Here is a 26,263-nt window from a genome sequence, read left to right on the forward strand (position 1 = left end):
CTTAGTGAAATCAGCAAACGCTGGGAAGGGGCTCACATTTTGTTGGTGCAAACCGACTGTGAGGGAAATTCGTCCTTGGTGTAAGCCATTGTCTTAATTTGAAGAGGAAGCATAAGGAGGTTGTAAGTGTGTGTACGGGCCTGAAGAAAGATGGGGCAGTTACAACCTACTTCGTGCCCTTCGGTTCCCAGTATTAAAGGCAGAAAGTGCATCTCTTTTCCCCAGCCCTTGCTGGAGGAGCAGGATGCGGGCAGCAGGGCACAGCTGCGCGGCAGTGGCCCTGGCACCTCCCCGGAGCAGGGACCAGGGGCTGGCCTCTCCTGTCTATGTGCATGGTTAATGATGCGGTGTTTGCTTCCCTTGGTGTTAAAAGATGTTCACAGCTTACTGGGAACTCCCTCGTGGGCAGCCTGGGTGTAAGCCCAGTTCCTGCCATGATGCTGTGGTATTTGCATGCTTACGAGATGTACAGAAGTTTTGGGGTCATAGGTGTGCAAAAATACACGTGGAAGTAAGTGTGTAAGGGAGATTAAGCATTAAAGATACCCATATTTCTTAATATGTACTCTTGCCTGTCAAACTAGAGGTAGCTACTAAAATGATTCAGAAATTAGTTGCTAGGTAGAATCCATATATATTTGCAAAAACAGAAAAGCCCCCTTCAGTTAACGATACATTGTTTTACAGGATCTAAAAGGTACTAAAACGAACTGATGATTTAATACTAAATGAGACAAAATAAGTGTATTTAGTTGTAAATATGTATATCCTTAACAACACTTTGAAACATAGCTGTAATGTACTTCCGCCAGGTCATTTAGTGATATCTCTACTTTGGTACAGGTGAGACTTCTTGTGTAGTCTGGTGCTTTGGCTAAAGATACTGGAATATAGTTTCTTTTCGCAGCTTGTCATCCCATCCATTACTGAATGAAGTAGGAAAAATACCCCTAAATATATTGCTAGTGTCTGCTGCCACTATAGATGTTACACTTGTTTTTCTCCTGAGGGAAGGGTTCATGCCATTTAATTGTTTTTGACTGGCCACATGAGCAAGCAAAGTCAATTTCCTGTGGGATTTTTTTACTTCCAGAAGTACCAGTAACGCAGAACTGTGAATGTGTGAGATGGTTATTATTAGTGACACTAATCCCAGGTGAATCCCAGACATTCAAAAATGGACAATGTGCAATTCCAAAATATGCACTGTGTTCTCATAGCAAAGTATGCTAGGACAGTAATTGTGAAAGCATGCCCTTCTAGATAGTAATGTCCCTTTAAAGGTTAAGGAAGTAGTGAAACATGCTTACTATGTGGAATGCCGTGTCATCTTCTATTGATATGGAATATACTTGAAAACAGTTACTTGTTTTTTATGAACTGTCTTTAGGAGATGATATGGTCTTATTATACTGGTCTGATTGGTCACCGAGGCAATGTAATTCTGAATGAACATTGACACTTGTCAGCCACAAGTTGCTGTCACACTATGGCAGTCTTTCATTTGCATCAGAGAGGTTCTGCAGTGATTGTAGAAGACACAAAGTAGCCCAAATTTATTTCACAGTTATTTACACAAAGAATAATTTTCTGGAGTAAATTTAGTTTTTTATGTGTTAGTTTATTTAATGTTACTTTAAGTGAAAATTAAACAAAACAATACCAATAAAAGGGGGAGGAGCATGTAAGTGAACACCTTTGTGTTCATTGTAGAACTTTAACACAAGGTGCCTAGGAATTCCTTTTAGTTCCTGACAACATAATTTAATGTGATTTTACTGCAAATTCTGTAGGTCACTGCAGATATAAATTGTGAATATGAAAGACAACCATATTTCAAAGGCTGTGGTGCTTTAGGTGTTGGCAGCATGTTTTGTTAAGTTTTGTCAGTTGTGTCACTGTTCAAGTGCCTACGAGATATTGTTTAACCCAGCGTAAACTGGAGACGTCTCTGTAGTGCTTCTAGACTGAGTACTTTACCTGGGAGTATTTTGGTAATCTTCCTTTAGATGTGTAAACTCTATGCATCTATGCAGGAAATGTAAGTAATAAATATATTTACAACCATTATTGAATTTTCTTAAGGAATAAAACATTTTAAAATAGCAAAAAGTATTACCTACGTTCTGGTTTTTGAGTTTAGAGACTTGTGCAGCATCCTCCCATGTCCTCAAGTTAGTGATTTTTGTAATTTGCATATAGATCTTGTACCTACACGGTTACTTGAAGGTGTAAGCTTTTCGGTAGGTGGCAGTCTTACCTACGAGTCTGTGCAATGTCAGTGCTGCAGAGTGTTAATGTAGAGGGAGTGAGGGAGGGAAAGCGTTGCTAGTAATGCTGGGTTGTTTTTGATGAGGTGTAGAATATTAGTTTATTAGCTTTAGGGCTTTTGCAATCACAGCACTTCTTGAAAATTACTACATATTACCAGTTTTGTTAATTTAGCTTAATTAATGTCCCATTTCAGGTTATCTTGAATTTAGTTTGTTATATAATTTAGCAAATATTAATACTTTTATATATATGTATGTATACACAACAGTAATGTTGCTGTAGCTCTTTCTAAGGGCAAGGATCCAGTTGTTTTAAGAATTTACAGTCACAGGGAAATAAGGGTCAGTGATTCCGTAGGAAGCTTACAGACTCGCATCTTTTCTATTTTGTTGTTTCAGTGGCTGGTCAAAAGTTCTATGTGCAAACTAAATGAAGTTACTATTACTGGCAGTATTTTGGAGCACACATATTTAACAGAGAAAGAGATTTCTGTATGTTACTATTATATATATTTCTGCACGACCGATACAAGATGTTCTGTGTGGTAGAATGGTTAACAGCTGTGTTTGAACTCAACTGAATGTTGCTTTGGCATCCAAGTGGGAATGGTATGGAAGACAATAGAAACCTATGGAGCTAAACCCAGATTTTAGACCTAACACTATAAGTTGTGCTTGTGTTGCTCTAGCTTCTCTGCTAAAACTATGATACCTTACCACATGTTCAGTGATCATCACCCACAGCTTACTGTGGTTTTTTTTTTAAGCTTACCTTACCAAAATTTATGACTATGTTAAGACTGATGAAGAGGATAAGACAACTGAGGTTGCTTAGATGTATGCATACAAAAGTTTCAGGAAGTCTTGAGGTAATTTTGTAGTTTATATGCTGCTAAACTCCAGTCTTCTGTGCATGAAAGTCTCTTAGTATCAATAGGAGGAAAAGGGAGTCTATTAGGCCATTATTATAGAACATGAACAATTGCTGAGCAAAAGCAACTTTAACACTTATTTCTTAGTTTAGTACTGGAAATGTGGGACATGGAAGTTCCGAATCTGTGTCACAAACATAGTAAAGTGTGGGTCAATGGTCACAATTTGGAGTGTACTGTTATGCCTATTTCATTATAAATACAAATAAGCTCTTAAATTGCATATTCAAGTATTAGTTATAGATATCCCATATATTTCTCACAGGTGTAGTTTATTTGCTCTGGCAAACAGACAATTCCTTCTTTTTGTTGTGAATAAATGTGTCTATCACTGGTGCTTGTGACATAAATTACTTAAAACCAGAGTTAGCCTTGATGTAATTGTGTCTTTTCTGTATTGCATTGCAGAGATGGTGAACTGAGTTTGAGTAGATCAATGATCAATAGCTCTGATAAGATAATTCGGAAGAGTGGCTCCTCAATCTTCCAGCATGCTGTAGAAGGTTGGAAAATCAATTCTTCTTTGGTCATGGAAATAAGGTGAGCATTCTAAATAAAAAGCAGTTCATTACATATTATCTGTAATCCTTTTCATTTTACAATGCCTATAATTCCTGTGGTCTGGAAAGCAGTCGTTTGATTTATGGTTGCAGATAGATGTTTTATAACTGTATATAGAGTTCAGTGTTAAATGCAAATAAACAACATGAGACGCCAAAGTCAAGCCATCCTTCATAAGAATAAATTAAATGCTTTCATCTGGCTGTGTCAATCAGACCCATGCAGTCAGTATCTGTATTACGCGTGTCCACATTTGAGTTCTCTAGAACTCTCTAGAACTCTCTTGCAGTCAGTGGTGAGAAACTGGCACTTTTAGGACATGATTTCCTCTCATCCTGAAGGTCTGCAATAGAACAGGTGGAAGTACCCTGGACATACCAAGTTTTCTCCCTTAACTACAAAGGGAACTTAAGGAGTTAAAAGCTAGGGTATCAAGTGCTGTGAATCCAACCCTGTCTGTGGCTGGCCCAAGTCATAAGGTCACATGTTGACAGTAGCCGTATCTTATGCAGGTTTTTTTCCTAAATTCTGAGAGGGTGAAAAGAGCCTTAAGGTCATGCTGAGGCAGGAAAAAACAGTAGCAGAGTTAACGTGAATGATTGTTCTGGCGTGTCTTAGTAGTTACAGTGGGTCTGCTCACCTTGGGGCCTGAGAAGCAGCAGCCTTTAGTGTTTTTTATTGTCATTATATTTTCCCTGTCTTATTTGGGAAGGTGACCAGTGAGAGAAATGTATGGAGCATGGGTTGGCAGCATGAAGAGCCAGGAACATCACATTCTGTGAAAAATGATAGAAAATAACTATTTTTAGCAGAAATCACTAAGGGGTCTTTGGGCACTTGGCTGCTCCCAAGGCACCTGGGTTTCCTACTGGTGAAGGCCTTGTGATCGCCCTAAGGTGCAGCTCAGGAATGTTGTTTCTTCTGGGACCGTCACTTCTGATGTAGCCTGTTTGACCAGTGTATGGTTGTTCCATAAAGGCTAAGTTCTGCTCCAAGGCAGTCCAGGAAAGATAAGCAGATTTTCTGTATCAGTAACAGTATTCAAAATTTGTATGCACTTAACTGCCAGTTTAAGATGGAGAAATACAGAGTAAGTTCAGACTAATACCACTGAAATTCCAGATCATAGCTTATGGTTCTGACAAACAGGAGAAAATAGCATGCTGTGAATTTACTTGTGAAGTAAATTGATTTGAAAGCCGTTGAGTGACTACAGGAAGAGACAGATAACTCTTTTCAGTCATTTTGTTGAAAAATTCAGTGTCATATTTCAGAATCATGAAAATTCATGATTCTGCTCAAGCCAAACATCAAACAAGTGAAAATATTACAATTACTTCTTGATTATAATTGAGAGAAAATGAAGCTTGTGTTTTGCTCGTTTTTTACCTGCTCCAAAAGCAAAATACATCATTCAGACAAAGTGGCAAACCAGTAGAGAATGCTTTAGATTTTTTTAAGTCTGTTACAACATTTGTATCATCTCAATCTACTAAAATAATGAGTTTCAAAACTATTTTTTCATTATTGTTGGATTGGGGAAAGTTTTCTCATTTTATAAATTACTAACATGTTCTTAAACAGATGATGTGATTATGTGGTATTTTTACAAAATTGTACAGTGAAGGTTGTTTTGGTTTTTTTTTGTCTCCGTAGAACAATGAAATAAAATATTTATCTTGTACACTGGTTTAAGCAGTCAAGCTTTCACTCTATCAGCATAAGGATTTTTCTGTACAGAAGAGAGCATAATGCTGAGGTTATTTAGATGTCCATGTTGCTAGTCGTGTTTTGAGATGAAATAGCTATACCATCATGAACACTGGGACAGAGAGCAGGTGTTTTCACTGAACCAGTAAAAAACTTTCGACTGTGTGACTAAGGGCCAGAATTTTACATGAACTGTGTGAAATGAATCACTGCTACCAGACAGTCGTATTCTTTCCAGAAATCCTCTTTGCTAGTGTTCATAGCATACTCAGTTATGGTACTCGGCAGTGAGGAAGAGAAGTTTGGCATGCTTTTCCCTGGAGAAGCAGTCCCCTATGGTAATTGTTGCACTCTGATGTTGGCTAATCAATTCTTTCACTTTTACAGGCAGTTTGCTATATGCCTTTCTTCCCTGTCACAGCAGTAAGAAGCATCTTAGCTGTAAATATTTTTACACTTACAAACCTATCATCAGGACTAACTTCAATTGTGTCTAGCAATCTCCCAGAGTATTCTCATGGTTAAGCTAACTGTTCAGCCCTCCAAAGTACATTACATGCACTGTGTAGACTGTGAAGATGATTCATACTCTATTACTGCAACTGTAAATGTGAACAGTGATGTTCTTGTGGTGTGAGGTTGGTAACAGCAAAAACAGTAAGAATGAAAGAAAAAAAAACCTAGCGCCTGTTGAATAATGTATAAAAAGATATTGGTTCTTAGCAGTGGAGAAATAATTTGTTAAACCATTAGTGTACAGTGTAAAGTTATTTCATAAAATTTACAATAAATGGCATATATGGCAGCTGGTTTTGGGTGTTATTTTGACACTCACATTAGCAATTTTAAAACATAGAAGATATTTGATAGTGAGTTTTGCTTTGTGCAAGGACTGTTGATCAGTGTTACGTCTGCATCTCATTGGCTGGCAGCAGGATTATGCTTTGCTATTTGCTTTGTTGACCATGGGCATCATCTCTGGCCATCTCGCTTTTGTTCAGGGTAGTGACTAGTCTATCAGCCTCAAAAGTCCTATGAATTCTTGGCAAGGTTAGGCTCAGGTAGGAGTCAAGGAGTGGAAAAGCTCCTTCATGGCAGGGGGGTTAGAACTAGATCTTAAGGTCTGTAGCAATGTGAAGGTTTTCCAGTTATGGACATCACGAAATTTCAGTTGTATTGAAGGCCATACTCTCAGAAAGGAGATATTTGGCTGAGATGTTACAAACCTGTCTGAGGAAGCCTTTCACACAGGGCTGATGCCAGCACATCTGTGACGTTTCAGTATGTGACTTTCCTCTTCCCCTTATTTTTGATTAAATGTGGGCATTTATGCTGGAAGAAGCAGATGAAGGTTGTGAATTGCAGGAAGGCAAAAAAGAGTGTTGAAGGTGCATTTATCTCTCTGCAATGTAACAGTGAACTCAATGAGTGGAAATTTCCTGTCAGAAAAGTGTGAGAACTCTGAAGATGTTAACAGCATCATAAAAAATGTGCAACTTCCTCCTTAGAAAGGCTCAGATTATTATCACTGTTCATCTTTTAAGTTAATATAAACCAGCTATGATAACTTTGTGAAGTGTAAGCAGTAAATACTGAACTGGCATTGGAGCAGTACAATTGCTGTGAAGCTTTTGAACTTTTTGTACAAAAAGGCCACTTGCACTGTTTCCTTCAGGGTTTCTTTGTCTTTAAGGCATGCAGACTGGGCCTCTCTAATTTGGTTTAGTTATAATAAACCTTAAGGCGTTTCTGCCTCATTAGACCCTTTCCTCAGCTGAAAAGTCAGTGTTCACTGCAAGTTGGTGTGATTAACTCCTTTGACTCCTTTCTTTAGACTCTAAATTGCTTAACTTCATGAAAAGGTAACATATAACTCGCCTTCGTATGCTAAGTAGTAGTTGAGTCACGCTCTGTTTAAAAGCCCTCTTTTCCTTTTGCATGCCCACCGAAGGGCATGAGAAGGGCTGGAATGGGAACTTACGTTTGTGGGGTCCTCCATGGGTTGGGGAATTCCGGGAACCTTTCCACAGCTAGTTGAAGTTAGGCATGTTTTTAACAAATCCAGACTGGGGGTTGGACTAGGTGACCTTTTAAGTCCCCTTCAAACCCAAACTATTCTATGCCTTCCAATAGCCTTCCAGTATCTGAAGGGGGCCTACAGGGATGCTCGGGAGGGACTCTTTGTTAGGGACTGTAGTGGTAGGACAAGGGGTAATGGCTTTAAACTTAAACAGGGGAAGTTTAGATTAGATCTAAGGAAGAAGTTCTTCACAGTGAGGGTGGTGAGGCACTGGAATAGGTTGCCCAAGGAAGTTGTGAATGCTCCAACCCTGGAGGTGTTCAAGGCCAGGCTGGATAGAGCCTTGGGCGACATAGTTTAGTGTGTGGTGTCCCTGCTCATGGCAGGGGGGTTGGAACTAGATGATGTTAAGGTCCCTTCCAACCCTAACTATTCTATGATTCTAAATGCTGTTTCCCTTGAAGGGGTTTTCTTAAAACTCCCTTTCAGTCAGACTAAAGCCAGCCATCTGCAAGGGCAGGCTGTGACCTTGTGTTACCACGTAGTTTGTTCTTTTTTTTTTCTTTTTTTTTTTTTTTAATTAAACTAATTTAGCTGGCTAAAAGTATGCTTTACCTAGGTTGTAGTTCTTGGTTATTTCAAAAGATGAGAGTTTCCAGATGGGGAGTGCAAATCAGTGTCTAGACTTGCTAGAGTTAAAAAATCAAGTTGTTTAAAGACCTGTGTGAATCAGTCAGAGGAAGTCTTCAGGAGAGCAACAAGTGGAGACAGAGATCTACAGCACATGACCTGTCCAATAAAAAAAAAAAAAATTGAATGGCTTCTTAGCCTCAAGTAAATGAAGGGTAGTGCCAAGAGTAAGGAATAGTCTGTTGTCCAAAGGCAAGGTATAAGGAACAAGAACAGTCTTCATTTGCTGTAGGAAAGACCAGAGCTAGCATGAGCATTACTGTGCTGCTGGTAAGGCTAGGGAAGCACTGACATAGGCTTCATGGGGAGTTTGCCCACCACAGGAGGTTGTTCGAATATATTAGATAGACATAGACTGGGGTTGATATATCATAGAATCATAGAATGGTTAGGATTGGAAAGGACCTTAAGATCATCCAGGTCTAACCCCCTGCCATGGGCAGGGACACATTCCACTAGACCAGACTTCTCAAAGACTGTTCCAGCCCAGCCTGTGTATGAACATAAAGGTACATACTCAGTGGGGCCAGAGTGTGGACTGGGTAATCACTTAGTCGTTCTCTGTTTTCTAATGTGGTTGCTTGTGAGGTAGCCCAGCTTCCAGGGTACTGAGAATGCACTTCAGGGGTGTCCTATAATGGCCGGGGTCAAGACAAGTCCAGATACCCCAGCAGCGAGGGCATGTGTCATTGTCTTGTTCAAAAGGAATGATTTTCCCAGGGAAAGTGTTGGAGGTCATATTTCAGTGTTCTTGACGATGTCTAAAAATAATACACTTATTTGTAATGTTAAGTCTTTAAGTGATTTAGTTTCTTTCTTTAATCCACACAGGCTTAAGGCAGGTGAGGAAGAGTTTGCTCATGTAATAGTCACGTAGTGCAAAGACTACAGTACAAAATAAAACCAGAAAAATGTGCATAAACAGAAGAATGTCACCATGTTACCCCAGAGCAATACGTATTTACAATATTTGGAAAGCTTTCAGAGGCAATGCTGTCCATTTAATGTACTTTATCAGATAACTGGGAGTTGTAGTTGGTATTTAAATATTATGAACATCTGTTTCTGGTTACCAAAGTAGAACCTTAGGTCGACCACAGATAGTGACACCATGTTTCTGTTAGTCACATAAACATGTTGCACACATCTGCTTGGCTTTAGAGAAGGGGAAGCCACATCTGCCTCTCCACAGAGGGTTCAGGCAACACCCTTAATACAGTTTTATTTATCAAAAAAAAGCTTGAAGACCACCTCAAATAAAACAGCCTCTTTACACATTTTAGCTTAAGGCTGCAGAACACCTTTGCTTCAAGGTTTATTAAAAGTCATGCTGTTTTTTTTTCTTCTTCTAACAGCTTACTTTTGAATTTTATATAGAGCTGGATGTGCATTAGCACTTATTTTAAATTATTTTGTCAGGTCTGTTTAAGCAGAATAACCTTGTACTATTTCCAATGTTCTTTGTGGGACAGAACAGAGGTTTAAACAAGTTCTTATTATTAACCAGCATCGAGACTGACTGAGACACTCATGTATGTACTTTCAGTTTTTGTCATATGCCTTGGTAATTTTTTTTTCTCAGCTCTTAAAAGAAAATGGGAAGTACTACTATCCCTGTGGTTCAGATTAGTCAGTAGCACAGAGGAACTTAATAACATGAACTCTGCATTCTTAATTGTATATTTTTCAGTATTAAAAAATACCTGGATACAGTCAAATTAATCATTTAAAATATCATGTTAGCATTATTTCACATCTCTTATACAAGGATTCTTATGTGTACTGTAACAGCCGTGCATACATTTAATTGAATGTGCTACTGACAGCTTCAGATAAGAAAACGGATGAGAAGATACTAAGATTCAGAGACTTTTGCCCATCTCAGTATTTTATTGAAAGATAAATCCCTTAGACATTTAGAAATCTCAGCTCTGTTAAATAAGTGGCTGATTAATTCAGGTCCACTTGAAACCCTTTGGAGGACTTAAGTAAGCCTGTGTGAGCACATAGATAATTAAGCTTTTACTGTAAGTAACCAAATTAGTAACGGAAGCCAAAGCACTTTAATTTTCTTGGCACTGTTTGCATAACTTCACTGCCTTCCTCTTACGTTTTAAAATAATACACAAGACACTCTATTCATGCACAAATGTTGCTACTTCTTTACTAACAGAAACAGTATTAGGACTATTCATTCTAGGTATTGGGAACGGGTGCTTCAAATTACTAAAGTGAATCTTGTGATCACATGTGACTTTTTTTATGCAGAGCCCCAGGATTCTGTATATTTCAAGGTTTGTTTGGCTTTTTGAGTCTCGTTTGTGGTCACCTCACGTCATAGTGCATGTTGTGAGAAACAAGCTCACTTGATCAATTTTAGCCAGGGACAAAGTCTGTGGAGCAAAGAATATTTTATTTACAGCGCTGGGAGCTTCACAGGGGATTTCTCCTCTGTGGCTCAACTCTACCTTTCCAAAAGGCTCATTTTTATCTCTTGTATCATTACATATTCATGTTTTTTCCAAGGATAGGTGGCATGTATTACAATTAGTTCCAGGAACTTGTAAGTCTCTTCCCTTCAGCACCTGCGTGTTGCTCTCTGGTGGGCCTGGGCTAGGGTCTCTGGGATGAAGTAAGAAGTCTTCCTCACGATGCTCTCATCACCTTTGGCCCAATTAGTTGCTTCTGTAACCGCAAGACCAGCTGAAACTGGTCTTAGCAATGGCTTCCTTCTGTTGCTTTAGCAAGTGTTATGCTTATCTTACACTCAGAATAAACTAGACTAGATTACCAGAAACTACTCCCCTCCGTAGGCTGCTGGTTTGCTTACACATCTGCATAAAACACTGTAAACTAACACACATTGATATTGCCAAACTTATGAACATTAAACAAATTAATTGCATTAGCTGAAGCAAAATTTCCCCATTCAGTTATTTAATACAATGTGAAGTAAATCTGGATAGTTCAGCTGATGCTATTGATAACTTTTGATGCCTTCATCTCGTCTTTTGCTGCCACAGCTCTTGTAGCTCTGTTCTTAGGTAATGAATCATTTTAGTAATTTGTAATACTTCTAGATTGGCCAATTCCTTCTTTCTTGCTCTTTTCCATCTTGTAGTAATTTCTGTATCTGTTGCAGAGTATCCACAAAATGAAGCTTAACAAAGCCATGGAGATTCTTTCAACTTACAGGCTGAAGTGAAGTCTTCATCTTCCTTTTGCCTGGCCTTATCAAAAGCTTTAGACACTCAGGATTTTAACACTGTCTGTCCTGCTCCATAATTCTTAGTCCCTCATATGCCTCAGCATAAGCTGTCTTTGCTCTGAAGCGGCTTCATTCATACATGACAGCTGTAACAGGCAGGCCCAGACAGCCTCTTCTTTTTTCCCCTCTCCGTTTTTTTTTTTTTTTTTTTTAATAAACAAGAAGAAACACTTGAAAAAGTGTTTTTATCATGTTTCACTTCCTCTGTGGCTTATAAGATCAGTTTCAGGGTATTTTATATCACTGGTTGCAAGGTTCAGACATAGTCTTTCCTCTTGAGGCAGTGACACAAGAGTTGGCTGATGAGAATAGTGTTCCTATAGTTCATTCTTTTTTACTTGTGAGGGATTATTTCCCCTTTATGTCTCTTGAGTTGGTGTTGCAACTGCTAGTGGCATCTCTAGTTATCTTTTTCCTGTTTTGATCTCCTCTAAGGAAGTTCTGCTCTAAAAGCTTATTACGTAAAAATAGCATTCTCTTACTCAACAAAATGTCTGTTCTGTTTTAAATTCCACCTCACCTGCTGACAGCTGTGGAAAATACAAAGTTCTTGTTTTTCTTCTTGTCTTGTTAGATTTGCGGAGGCAGAACTTTCCATTCGAATTAACACGTAGTGAACCCTGCTCCAGCTCAGCACTCCCCATCTCTTCCTTAAGTGTATTCTGCTTCAGTATGTGCTTCAGTTCACATGTGATCTTTTTGCATCTTCACAAACAAACATGCTTTGCAGAGCAGGGATGGACACCAGCTTGTAAGGCTTTGCTTATTTGCAACCCTGAGCTACCAGTGGCTCCTGCAGTTCTGTCCTTTATTCCTTTCCAGCTTTTTACAGCAAGGATAAGTGTGTACTCAAAACTGCTCAACATGGCCAGTGCAGATATCAGTCATTACACGGTTGCAGTCATTAAAAGTGTCTTTTTTCATCTTAGATATTGAAAGTGTGTGGGTTTTTTAGACCCCTGCTCTGACCCCTGTAAGCAGGTACAATTACCGTTAACTTTTTCAGCTGACATTTAAGCAGACATTCTTCATCTGTTACTTGCTGTGGACTGCTAGTATACAACTGTTTCATTATTGTAATTCTCTTGACCTATGGTAGCCTGTTAAACTGTCATCTTGTCTGTGTCTGAACCCAGCTAATAGTTAATTGCAGAGAAGAAAGATAAAAGGTGGGCTAACCTGATTTAAAGCAATGATACAGTTCGTATTTCTATGAGTTCAGCTAACAGCTTGACTAGACCTTGAGCTGCCGTAGTTTTATTTGCAGCATGGTTTTAAGCTGATTTTACTTAAATTGATACTAAACACTGTGGGTGTTCTTATTTCAAGTTAATTAGGATAACTTTGGCTGAACTTCAGTTAATTAGGAGCAAGTTTACACTAAACTGAGTATGTTTTCTTACAGTAAAATAAGAATCTATAAGAAAACATGAGCATTCCTAAACCAAGCTGATTTTTGAGAAACGAGATGGTAGTGAAGAATTTATTTCCTAAATTATGAATACCTCATATATTTAACTATGTTTCTGATTGTATTTCAAATATGTATTTATTCCAAAGTTTTGCAAAGTACTCAAAAATAGTATGCCTTCCAGTTTCCAAAATTTTCTTCTCTTGGTCTCTCAGTGCCTTTATAGGAGGTCATTAAGCTCTATCACTGTAGTATTTATGTGTCATATTGTAACAAAGATTTCAGCTCTGTCCTAACAGCTTTGCTCTAACTCCATCCTAGAGCATGGGAAATTACTCCTCAGTCTGTCTATCTGCCCTCTGCTTTATCTTATATGCACTGTACAGTCTATTACTATTAGATAGACTCCACATGAGGAGTGAGTGTTGGGGTTTATCTCTGCATTTTTCTGTCAACACAGAAAGAACATTCTTCGATTCTTGGATGCTGAAAGAGATGTATCAGTGGTCAAAAGCAGCTTCAAGCCAGGAGATGTAATCCATTATGTACTGGACAGACGTCGCACCCTTAACATTTCTCAGGATTTGCACAGCCTTCTCCCTGAAGTTTCCCCAATGAAGAATCGCCGATTTAAAACCTGCGCAGTTGTTGGGAATTCTGGCATCCTTCTGGATAGTGGATGTGGAAAAGAGATTGATAGCCATGACTTTGTAATAAGGTGAGTTTTTATCTGCTGTTGAAGGTACAGCCTGCTATGTTTATTGGAGAAAAGCTGAGAGAAGTGTTTTAATTTCAGATGTCAGGCATTATCTGAAACTAATCTGAAATGGTATCCTTTACTGTGTGATTCCCCCAAATTTAAATACATGCTCCTATTATTTTTACAGTGAAAATGAAACAGGGGCCAAAGGAGGGAGGTTTGTGGTACATATTTTGCTGTTTGTTGATTTTATTGCAGACAAAATAAATATTCATATGGAGGCCTTGGTAGAATAAATGCAAAATATTTTATCTTTCAAAAATACTCTTTCTTAGTTCTTGGCTGATAAAGATGGCCTATTGTAAATTGCTACATTACTACATTACTTACGTACATCGTGGGGTAAAATTTCAGTGTGATGAATTGATGTTGAAGCAGATGGCTGCCGTTAAGGTAATTGGAAGTCACACATCTAAATCCTTTCACATTGCTCTAAAAATGTATCCCTGCAGTTTGGGAAAAAAATGTTGTGCTTCACTTGTTAATTCATTCTTCAAACGCATACAATAGAATACCTTTGGACTTCACATATTAATAGGAAATGAAGAGGAATAGCTGGCCTAATTTGACAGCCTGGCATTGTATTTATATAGAGAAAGTTGGGCAAAAGATGGGTTCTTCCGCTTTTGAAGCAGAAGTTTTGACTGGTTTGGTTTGAGAAAGATGAAAGGGCAGAAAACAGAAGGGCAATGACAGAAAACAATATAGAAATAGTTGTCATTGCGAGTAATTTGCTTTTTCTTTTCTCACCTTGAAGGAGGATGGTGGCAAAAAAAAGTAACAAAAGGCTACATAAAAGAAAAATAATAGTTTTTCAGTATATAAATCAAAACAGGATATACTCATAAAAGTTGCATTTCATTTGAAAGATGTACTAGCAAGTGGCAAATGAAACAATAACACATTACTCTTTCATTTTTCTTACTTGTTTTGCTTGTACCACTAGTCTTTTAAAATTGCAGAAGAAATCCCCAAATGCATACCACATTTTTAAACCACGTTTGGCCTATGACATGCTTTATACGCTTTCAGAGATTAAATGTGATTCATTTAACTGGACTACAGAAAAATTTAGATACTAGATTTTCCAGATGAAAATTTTCTTTCAGAAGGCAAGAAACATGTTTTTACTCAAGTCATGTGCTGAATTTCTTTGAAGTCATCTCCATGCTCTTCCTCATATTTTAACTAGCCATGAAGCTAGGTGGTGGTATCTGATAGGGGATCTTAACTAATTCAAGTCATGTGGAGTAAAGATATTCTTAAAGATTAGTGTGTGAATAAAAGAACGGTGAAGCTTAATAGGAACATTGGGGAGCTACTGTTGCTGATCAGTTATTTAGACTGGAGAAATATCTCATATGGGGTGTGACTAGTGAAATGATCAGAATTACTAGGCTAATGATACTGTGGATAATAAACTTGGGGGGGTAAGGAACAGAGTTCTTGACACTGTGGCCCATAGAGAATTTTAATACAGTGAAATTTTTGGATTTACAAATCAAAGTTAAAATATTTTAGAAATTCACAGATGATCTCATAGGTTAAACTGTATGATATTAGGATTATGGTATCAAATTGTACCATGACACTGTTATTCTTTTTGCTTTTGGCTGATTTCTCTAGAAGTAAAATGCACTCATTCTACTCACCACCTGATGTTGTTCTGAAAAGCAGTTGCTGTATGTACTGTATGCAGCTAGATGAACAACATCTTTGTAGAATCTCCTGGTGCCGAGTGCATTATGCCTGTGTGCTGTGACAAGTATGTCATACTGTTTTGGTTAAATCTATCATCAGTTGATTTTAATAGTACTGTATGTTCTTTTTGAGATCTGAAACAAAAGAGTGTGGTTTTGAGAGGTGTTTCTTAAAGCAGTAGTTCTAATGTTAGTTCCAACACCAATAATACCATTAATTGAATGAGTAAACTGATAGGGAACATCTGAGAAAGTGAAGAGGACAGAACAGGCATCCAGCAGTATGTGCAGTACAGTACAATAGACTCAATATCCTGAATCTTAATGCTCCTATAAAGTGGTATGAAGATGTTAGCAATGACTGATAAAGACACAGAATATATGCTTTATTAAGGGTGAAGAAGATTGTCACTACTCAGCACTTAAAGTAATTCATTTGATTGTGTCTGTCAATGTCTATGAAAGTAATCCACAGTTCTCGTAACTGTCTATCTACCTTTTATACATTCCAGCCTATTCAGTGCCTTCTATATAACAATGTCTGTCAAAGAACATTTAATCAAGATCAAGCAGAGACACCAGATAATTAGAATACATCTATTACAAAAAATGTTTAAAAATAGACACCTAAACTAGAGTGAAATAATAAGCATGCCTGCAAGTCAACATATAATTCTGTCAGCAAATTTTACAAGTAAAACAACGCAATTCTTCTTCAGGCATCCCTGAAAATGCATAATTAAGGGTAATTTGTGAAAGCAAGGTAATATCTTGTCAGCATAAGCAGATTTACTGTATTTACTGAGCATTTTAAAGTGTCTTGGTTTTAATTACATAAGACCTTATTTTGTTCTCATGGCATCAGAAATCAAGAGTCTAGGGACATATCTGTTAGGATAAAATGGATTAGTTCCACAAGTTCAGTGAAGTCATACCTGTATTGACAATAGAAAATGTGACCCATTTAGTTAAAATAAGAAGCAAAGGAGACTTTGCTATTGAAAAAAACCCCATGTGCTGACTATTAACTATCCTGTTTCTCATATTCCTTTCCTTTTTACCTCTTACCTTTTTATGTTCTGTTAAGTGACTATTGGTTCTCACACCTCTACTACATTTGTAGTGATGAGCTAAAGCATGCTGCGTTGTGGTACTATACCCAGAAAGGAACTGAAACATTCCAAAATCTCTAATTCCATAAAATAAATCAGAGTATAAATGTGAGATAATGAGATTACATTTAAGGTGTATAAATTGCACAGTGCTGTTGGAGGTGCTGATTTTTGCACTTTTTTCATCTATTGCTCTAGCTGTTCAGTCAGGTACATGCTGCTCAGTCCCGGTAAGATTTACATGTGATACATCATATGCGTCCACTGCCTACACTTTCTCATGCCAGGGCTGTATTAGCTGTTAAAACTTCAAGAAGAGATGAACTTGTTAGAGTAAGTAGTACATTTTGAAATGCAGTAGGTTACATAGGGTTTCTTGAAAAATACGACTGTATTTATTTTTAAAGTAAAATAACAATGCTAAACATTGCTAAGTAATAATCTTCAGATTCCTGGATTTACTTCTGGCAGCCAGTGAGTACCAAAAATAATTCAATTCAGTTTTGGGTTCAGAATTTCAACAATGCCAAAGACCAGAAGAATTTTTAATTTTTTTTTTTTTTTTTTGTTTAGGTAATAGAATTCAACATTCATGATGGTAACTATTCAAAAGCAGAGGCCAAGTAGCGTTTTGGAGTTATTTGATTAAAAAGCAAACAGGCAAACAAACCAACCCACCAAACCTAGTAAGCAGTTCTGTATTTTTTCTTGTGGTGACACTATTCTTGGAAAAGTCCATTTCATTTCATGTGGAGGACAGTCTCGTTGAGTGAAGCTGTTTACTAGCTTAAAACTGGTAGGGCAAGAAACATCTTTCTTTGGATTGAAGTTCCTGGTTACTACTTTAGTACTCTTTCTCCTGTTGCAGTGGTTTTGTGGTAACTGACAGTACCTAGGAATCAGTCTAAATATTTTTGCCATCATTGTCGATAAAATTTTGCTGGGCAAATGCAGCTTTCCAGTGTCCTTCAACTTTTGTTTCTTTTAATTTGTCTTGACACTTCTTGTGGTTAGTAAATTCGACATGGAGAAAGCTTGTAGTCCTTTAATAAATTTGTTGTTTTATCTTGTGCAAAGAGGAAGATAATCTGACTTCCTCTTTGATGTCTTGGTTTTGCAGGAAAGCAATTGTGATATGAGCAGAAGACAGGGTATCTGTTCAGGAAGTAGAAAAGACAAACCTTCTAACCATACCATGGAGCCGTGCTGGCTCATTTAAAAAGAACTATTTAAATTTCTCTACTAATAGTAACACATGAGCAAAGAGTGGTACCAGCTTCTTTCTTCTGTATTGGTCCTTTAGCTGATAGAGAAAAACAATCATAAATTTGTCAGAATTAAAAGATTTAGGATATTAATGTCCTTATATTCTGGAACTTTTCTTCTGTTTCTCTAATTTGTGTCAGCTTTTATGTCCAAGTATTTAATACACATTGCTTGGATCATAACCATTGTGCCAGCAGAGCCTGCAGATACCTTGAAAGTGAAGTTGCCAATTTAACAGACTTATTTTAAAACATGATTCTTTCCTTAAAAAGTAACATTTGAATATATTATTTCTAGCTTATTAGACCTGTTTCAGCTCTCAACTGTGGCAGCTCTTTTATTGTCTCTTCCTACAAATTATTACACTACATTGAAGCATTAAATGAAAGCAGAAGAAAGCCATTGTCTTCAGATGTTCTTGCACAGCCATTTAGGTGCCTGAGAAAAGGGGAGCACAGTGTAGCTGTTTGGAGTTTCCTGTCAAGGCAGGCATGTGTGGTTTCCACCTCTGGAGAACCTTGGAGAAGGCCTGACTTCTTGTGGCTACGTTTTCCCTTTTTGGCTTCACCTCACCACTTCTTCAGCTGCTGGAAGGGTCCTTGCATGACTGCTACTCCAGGCAGCCCACAGTGGAGTGAAAGCTGATAGAGAGGTCTTCTTATGAAGTCAATCTCTTCCTGAATTACTAGGTAGCACTTGGCTCTACTTAGGCTGGTGGGCCACAGTACTGGGTACCCTCTGTAAAAATTTATAATTCAAATTTTGGTGCAGCTTCCTTTTCTTTTAAGGGAAGTTGATTCTTAAGTAGGTGATGTGGGCAGAGATTTAAGGACAGAAGTTCAGAAGGCTCAGCAAACAATTGTAGTTCTATCAGGAACCAGACAAGTATACAGAACATGTGAGAATCCATACATTTTACTAATCATTAGATTCGGCAGGGGGAAATTGGAGGTTTGTGCCTGGGATTTCTTTGTAAATCTTCCTTTTTGGGGGTAAATGTGTATGTGAAAGGTACTACAGTGCTGTGCTGCTGCACATCTTTATTTGAAGAAGTGGGTGCAATTTATTCTTAAAATGTCAAGAATCTTTGAATTCAGGGTTGCAATTTTGATTCTTACATGAATCTAGATATGAACCTGAATATAAAAGCTTGCAGACTATTCAAGAAAGTGTGTGTGTTATGGGTACTAGTTTAAGTAAGTAATGCCTTATGTTTCGGAGAGGTTTAACATTATGTTTTCCAGCAACAATATAATTTTAATTTTTTGGCTTCTCAGAGTGTATGTGATTAGTATTGTGCAATGGATGTTTTTGGCTTTGCAGAAGGAGGAGATATTAATGAAACAAGGCATGCTTCTGCAGCAGTTTTGTGCAGCTTGGGCTTTAGAGTGTTTTCTAAATATTTATTTCAACCAATAAACCTCAAGTGCACAGATTGTTAAAGTATTAACAAGTGTACAGATTCATGGCCAGTTCTTGTATTATTACTGTATGAAGAATATTCTTTTAGTTCTTGATGTCAAATAAAACAGAAATAGTTATCAATTTTACTCAAGCAAATTTTTATGGGTTTTATTTAAAGTTAACATGAAAATACCAGTATATGGTCTATGAATATTATATATTGGACATTTGTGTGCATACATGGAATTTATTAGTTTTATTAATGACCAAGCTAGTTCAACTGAGCGTCTCTGTGGAATAACTGACTTATCATTTGAGTGTACTTTTGTGGATACGGTTTTATTATTTTCTTTGTTAAGCTCTGCTATGTAAAAGAATAAGTATGTTATGGATGTGTTTGGGCCACAAAGGTGTCACAGCAAACCTAGGGCTGATTACTTTGATATAAGTGTGGTATAGTACTGCTTACTCCATTCTTCAGTCTTTTCTCATGGCATGCAATTCCAGCCACTGGCAGTTTGGTTCTTTTCTCCCCGGATTTTTCTTAGTATATCCCACTGTAACCAGTATACGCAACAGATAGATGTGGAAGAAACAGACTTTCAATCACTAAGTCTGTATATCTTAGGATCTCAGTTATTCTACAGATACCCAAAAACCATGTGATGCTTCAGACATACAGTAATATTTCTCTTTCATCCCAGATCTCTTCTCAGTGATGGCATTGCAGTGCATGTTCTTGTTGCAAATCTGCTGCTGTCACACTGAAAGCTTGTTTTGGGAACCTCGGCATTTTTACTGTGAATGTTTTCTATATATATTTGCCTTTCAGTATCATGGTACTGCAAATATGTAAATTAGGTGACCCTGTAAACTTACTGATTACCTAAATAATATAATTGCTGCCTGATAGTAAGTTGCACTGAGGTTTGGATATGGTCTGGGCTGATGTCATGGGAAGAACAGGGACTGCAGCATTAAGTTGACTTGCATATTATTGCCGCCTTCAAAAAAACAAAAACAAAACTAAAAACAAAACAAACAAACAAAAAAAAAAACCCAACAAAAAACCAAAACACCAAAAAACCCAAAGATTTCATTTGTGGTGTATAAATTCCTAGGCACATAAAGGGAAAGCTTGTGGTGCAAGCTTTTAATCATTTGTTGTCAATATATTCGGCATTCTGTGACTTACGACAAATGAGCTAGAATTAAGGAATATGACAAGCTGAGAGTATTGCAGTGCCTATTTCAAAGTTGTTCAGTTAATAGGCTTCTTAGTTTGACTTAGAAGAAAATAAGTATGTGTTCATGTGTATCTCTGACTCGGACGTTTTCTTGAAAGGGTCCTAAGAATTGATGGGAGATCATTGATGTCTGCTAGCAAACATAAAAAATCCAACAACTGTGTGAATCTGTGGCATAGCATAAAAATGCATCAGAGGTTAAGGTGAAAACTCTGAGATAGGTAACAAAAAATATTTACATGTACTCAAGTCTATATGCAAATACAGAATAGCTAGTTTTCTTAGCTCTGAAATATATGATAAAGCTGGGGCAAATTTTTTGCAATTGGACAAGTGGTAATGGTTTTAAACTAAAAGAGGGGAGATTCAAACTTTATATAAGGAAGGTGTTTTTTACTGTGAGGGTGGTAAAATACTGAAACATGTTGCCCAGAGAGGTGGTAGATGCCCCATCCCTGGAAACATTCAAGGTCAAGCTGGACCTGAGCAATCTGATCTAGTGGAAGGTGTCCCTGCTCATTGCAGCAGGTTGGAGTAGATGACCTTTGAAGGTCCATTCTAACTCAAACTATTCTGTGATTTTATGATACCTTTCTATAAAATTTTCTTGAACTCTACTCTGTAAATATAAATTACTTGGTACTAGTAGTTTAGGGTGTTACAGTTCATCACATAAACTCTTGAACTCGTATGGAAACACTTCTGACATAACTGCTCCATTTAATCCCTACTGAAGAATGTGCTGATTTTAATTGATGGGGTTTAGCAGGTGCTTTACATTTTCCAACTTCGTGGATAAATATGGAGTAAATATACTTATTTAATGAGCACTCAAATCCTTCTTTGAAGGAAGTAATCACTAAGAAAATGAGAAGGGGCTTAATGAGGGTAATATTTTTATAACTTGGTCAACTACAACTGATTTAGTAATGTTTATTTTCTTTAAGGAGCTAGAAACTTGTGTAGAGCTTGTCTTGCCTTCATGTTCTACTAAAATAACAATCTTAGCAGTGTACTGGTAACAGCATCTAGTTACTTCTTTGGACAGAGCCTTTCAAAAGAGCATGATTTATTTATTACATTATTTCAAACTTCAGCACACTACTACTCCGAATTTATATAACTGAACTTTTAAAATATCAAAGGTTAAGAGGTGCTCAGCATGTGGAAAGCAAAATGCCTTACCTACCTCTAGTATTATAATCAGGTGTCTATCTTGAGACAGTAAGGTTTGAAAAATGTGACTGATACACTAAATAACTGTTCATAGAAATACCCATTGTTACTCAGTGCATTTGAATTCCTTATTACTTACTGAAGTTGTGCAGTATTTAATATTACGTATACTACTGATCAAGCAGAAATGGCATTCAAGGTAGGCAGGCCTTAGAACTGATAGAATACTACTTATATTAGGAATATAGTAATCTGCAAATGTTTTGAAGGACCTACTTCTGGCACTGCTTCTTAGAATCCTTCACCTCAACAGAACAGTTTGTTAAATTGTGAAAATAATATTCTGTCAGAATACTTCTATGAGGCATACCAGCTACAGGCTATTTCCCTGAGGATGTTTTGGAGGTGATTTGTTTCATTTGGATCACACCAGTCACTGAAGTCACAGTTAATTTCTGAATTGTATTTTGTCACCTGCATCCAATGCTGCCAATGGAGAATGCTGCTTCTGTGTGAATAATATATGTATTTATATGACTGAAGTAAAAATCTGCTGAACAAAGGCCTGATGAGATCTTTTTCTCAAGTCTAGAAAAGAGCTTAAAGCTACTTCAAAACTAAACAAGATTTGGAAATGAGTTGTGGAGGAAAAATGGAAATATTAATACTTAAAAAAAATATAAATTAAATGAAAATAATAAATTTCAAAACATCCACTCAGCTACAGTGATAATACTAGACACCAAAACACTGAACACTCATTTAACATGGGATAAAGTTAATTTGAAAATCATATTTAAATACTGTATTGTAAAAACAAAACAAAGAAAAGGGCAATGACTAACTTGTATAGATTTTACCTGAATTGGCAGTCACAGCTTCCTTTAAGAGTGTAATCTGTTGGTAACGTGATGACAAACGAACACTCAGGAAAGGTATCAGGTGTTAGAAAGCATACTCATACGTAAGTGATACTCAAGCTGTTAATGCATTTTGAAGCATGACAACATGGTTTTCAGATGTACACTTTTTTTTTTTTCCTCGCAACATTAGGTACACTCAGTGCTTTAAAAAAGCATATTGAATGAGTGTCCATGTTGGATAAAATGCTGATATAATAATGGATAAGATCACTGGTATATTTTTCTCATGTTAAATTGAAATGGGCCTGCATGTTTATTTTCAGCTTTCCTTTCATGCACATTTTCTTCTGAGTTAGTGTTTCATACTTATTTTAGTTTCTCCATTAACTTTTTCCTCTTCAGGTGCAATCTAGCTCCTGTGGTGGAGTTTGCTGCCGATGTGGGAACTAAATCTGATTTTATTACCATGAACCCATCAGTTGTACAAAGAGCATTTGGAGGCTTTCGGAATGAGAGTGACAGAGAAAAATTTGTGCATAGACTATCCATGCTGAATGAGAGTGTCCTTTGGATTCCTGCTTTCATGGTCAAAGGTGGAGAGAAGCACGTGGAGTGGGTTAATGCATTAATCCTTAAGAATAAATTGAAAGTGCGAACTGCCTATCCATCACTGAGACTTATTCATGCTGTCAGAGGGTAAGTGTCTGGAAAAGACTGGTCTGTCCTTGGAACAATGAAGCTCATAACTAGAAGTCCTAGCTGGCAGAAAAGATCCCAAGTAAAATGCTAAAAGGAATATGATATTTCTGTTATTGATGTAATAGATTGCATTTATGATACAATAAGTTTGTTTGGTAGTAAATATATTCCACCTGTTTAGCTGCTGTAATGCAAACAACATCAGCACAATAACTTTTCAGTTTCAATTTTATGTATGAAAAAATTTTATGGTCATTTTAGTGATAAATTAAATTAAAAACAGTCTGAATTCAAAGGGTATTTGTGAGTTACTGAATCAGAGGATAGTCGAAGTGCTACATGTCTTTTTTGGGGCAAGACTGTAGAGATAAAAAAGATAATTTAAATAGCATAGGGGTAAGGTTACAACCATGTAAATAATGAATCCTGACAGGTCTAAAAATTATGAGGTCCTTCCTAAAATGTCTAGGATTTTGTAGCTATCTTTTCTCCTTTTGAATTTGGCCAGATGCTTGAGCAGTTCAAAAACATAATTAGAATGACTGAAAACATTAATGCAATAAGTTATTTAAAAAAATTACAAATTCAGCTTGTATTCCTTGATCCATGCTGTCTGTGAGATTTTGGGAGATGCCATAAAGTATTGGTATTGGCTTGTATAGCAGTTACCGATTATGTATCGGCCTAAAAAGTTGATACTGTTAAAGCAGCAGAGATAAGATCAGAAGGGATGTTTAAAAGGCTACCAAAATCTAGTATGAGAGTATGAGAATAAAGCTTAGAAATATGTTCTTCAGGATGTTAGGACTTTTGAATATAGTACTTTGAATGGGACTTTTCTGCTTCAGCCATGTCTCAGATTAACTGCTGTATTCTTCATGTGGTACACTTCTGGCACAGGGAGAAAATAATCTCTTCCCTTTGGAATTTGGAAATCCTTTGAAAATTCTTTATTTTTTTACTGTGTTGCTCAGTTTCCATAGTTGCTGGATAGTTGTTTTGTTACACAGTTAAACTTCAGCTATTTATGGGCCTTGAATGTTTGATTTTTCAAATATTCAAACGGTCTGTAACACATGGATAGGTGTAGTGGGTTTTGTGTGTGTGTATAAATCTGAATAAATAAGATTACTTCCAGTTTACAAACAGCTGTTCTAACTTCCATTTGCTAAATCTGGGCAAAATTATCAAATGTAAATGGTAATTCAGAATGTGTGGTCTTTCAGGTGACCAGCTTCAAGGTCTTTCAGGGGGCTTTGTCTTAAAGAAAGAATTAGCACCTACATGGTGTCTCTGGAAGAAAGACAACAAAAGCTTTGCCACCAGAATTGGTGCTGAAAATTTAGGCTGTATTTCATATTATACCTGGCAGTGTCATCTGAAATGACTGCACAAGTCTGTCAGATTGTTGAATCTGTGCTCTAAAGCTTAGGTCCCCCACTTCAAGCCTTTTTGTTTAATCACCTTGCTTTCCCTTTTTTGTTCTTGTGGGAAGTAACCAAATATAATCATGTATTCCTTACTGTTCTTTTTTGTAATCTGAGTAAGAACAAAACAAATCTTTGGTCTAGCTCTTGACTTTACAAAGTGAGATGCATGAGGTAAATACATCTTTGTGAGTCGAGTTTGGAAGTGGTCCAGTTAGCAGTAAAATATTGGAACAGATATTCATTAGATTTCTTAGACAGCAGCCCATAATAATGGGGTTTGTATTACAGCAAAGTTAAACCTAGGGGAAGCGGGGTGTCTCTTTAAATGTCAAATTACATCTCTCTAGGTTCTGTCAGGTTTATATGTCAAATGGAGTACCATGTTAATATGAGAAATTAATAACTAAAAATGGTTCTCAAATTAAATGGGTCCTTAGCTAAAAATTAATATTTTCTACAAAGAAGTAAAATAACTTGAAAAATAGATTAAAATTTAAAGCTGCATAACCTGCTTATCAAATCAGTCCATTTTGAGCAGTAAGATTTGGGAAAGTTTAAGCAAGTTACAACTGCTAACTTCAGTTTGAAACTAATGGACAGCTGAGTCTGCTGCCATTTAAAACAGTGTGTACAACTTACATATTTAGTTTTAAGAAAAATCTTCATGATACTGTATTCTGTCTATTAAGCTCATGGTTATTTCAAATTCAATATAAACTGACGATCTGTGAGCCTGTGAAGAGACACTACCTAGAAGGAACTCCTTGTTTTATCAATCATCTCAACTATTTTTGTGTATTTATTTTGATATATTTGAGATATTTATAATTGATGCTTTTGCAAACTCTTCATTTGCAAGTTTAAGTCGTTTGTGACCAAGTTAACAGTAATGACCTAGTGGAGGTCTGTGGTGGTGCAAAACAAAAAGGGTAAACTAAACAGTGTGAAGATTGCTGTTAGTTTATGAGAAGCAAAATCAGAAAATCTACCCACAAAATGTGCATGTTAAAACACACAGTAAGACCTGCGCAGAGCATCAAATCTCCCTTGTAGAGTGCCTAAACACATGTTCAAGATTGTAAGTGCCAGGCTTATGCTATGTATTTCAACCTTTTAAGCTGCAAGAGGGAGATGCCAGTTGATGAATGCATGATAAGGAAAGCTGAACTGCAAGAAGCAGTTTTCATAGGCTGTCTTACTTCATGCAAGGACACTACTTGCATCTACAACCTTTGTTTTGTAGATTGTGAAATAGTTCAAATAGATCGAATGTAGCTCAGTGATTTTCATTGAAGGCTACTGAAGCTTATAGCGGACAAATGGAAATTTGCAATCACTGTACTGTATTAATTTAGAATATCCCCAAACTCCTCTTAACCTCCATACAAGTAACTATTCACTACATTTGTTTCTAGTTTCTTGCCTTGGTAATTCCAAAGCATTCTGACTTAACTCTTTATTTGAGTATGTATATTTCACAATAAATAACTATTTATATGAAGCTAGTAGGAGCTGTTCTAAATTAGACTTTAAAGATAAGAAAATCAGTAGAGAAAGTCAGTGTGGATCTTTGTTGCTTTTTGTATCTTGAAAACCTGACAAATTTTTAACTAAAGATTTTTGTTAGACCTTGCCAAAGACATCATACTAGGAGGATCTGCTGAAGAGCTATGCTCAACTTGAAAGCATACTCTTATGGAGACAATTAAAAGGTTGAATTTTATGTTTAATAAGCTAAAAG

General features: G+C 36.9%; 1 protein-coding gene across 1 annotated transcript in view; it reads left to right on the forward strand.

Moving 5' to 3' along the window:
• Positions 1–332: 332 nt before the first annotated feature.
• The window catches only part of ST8SIA4 (ST8 alpha-N-acetyl-neuraminide alpha-2,8-sialyltransferase 4), a gene marked incomplete at its 3' end in the record, with an annotated part of 51,754 nt that continues 25,823 nt past the window's right edge, over positions 333–26,263 (forward strand). Inside the window, exons 1-4 of the mRNA XM_010024308.1 lie at positions 333–511; positions 3,614–3,745; positions 13,326–13,583; positions 22,796–23,089. Of these exons, the coding sequence (XP_010022610.1) occupies positions 333–511; positions 3,614–3,745; positions 13,326–13,583; positions 22,796–23,089 (863 nt within the window). The remainder of the gene's footprint in view (positions 512–3,613; positions 3,746–13,325; positions 13,584–22,795; positions 23,090–26,263) is intronic.

This window comes from Nestor notabilis, unplaced genomic scaffold (genome assembly GCF_000696875.1).
Source record: "Nestor notabilis isolate BGI_N333 unplaced genomic scaffold, ASM69687v1 scaffold1001, whole genome shotgun sequence".
In the NCBI taxonomy this organism is placed as follows: domain Eukaryota; kingdom Metazoa; phylum Chordata; class Aves; order Psittaciformes; family Psittacidae; genus Nestor; species Nestor notabilis.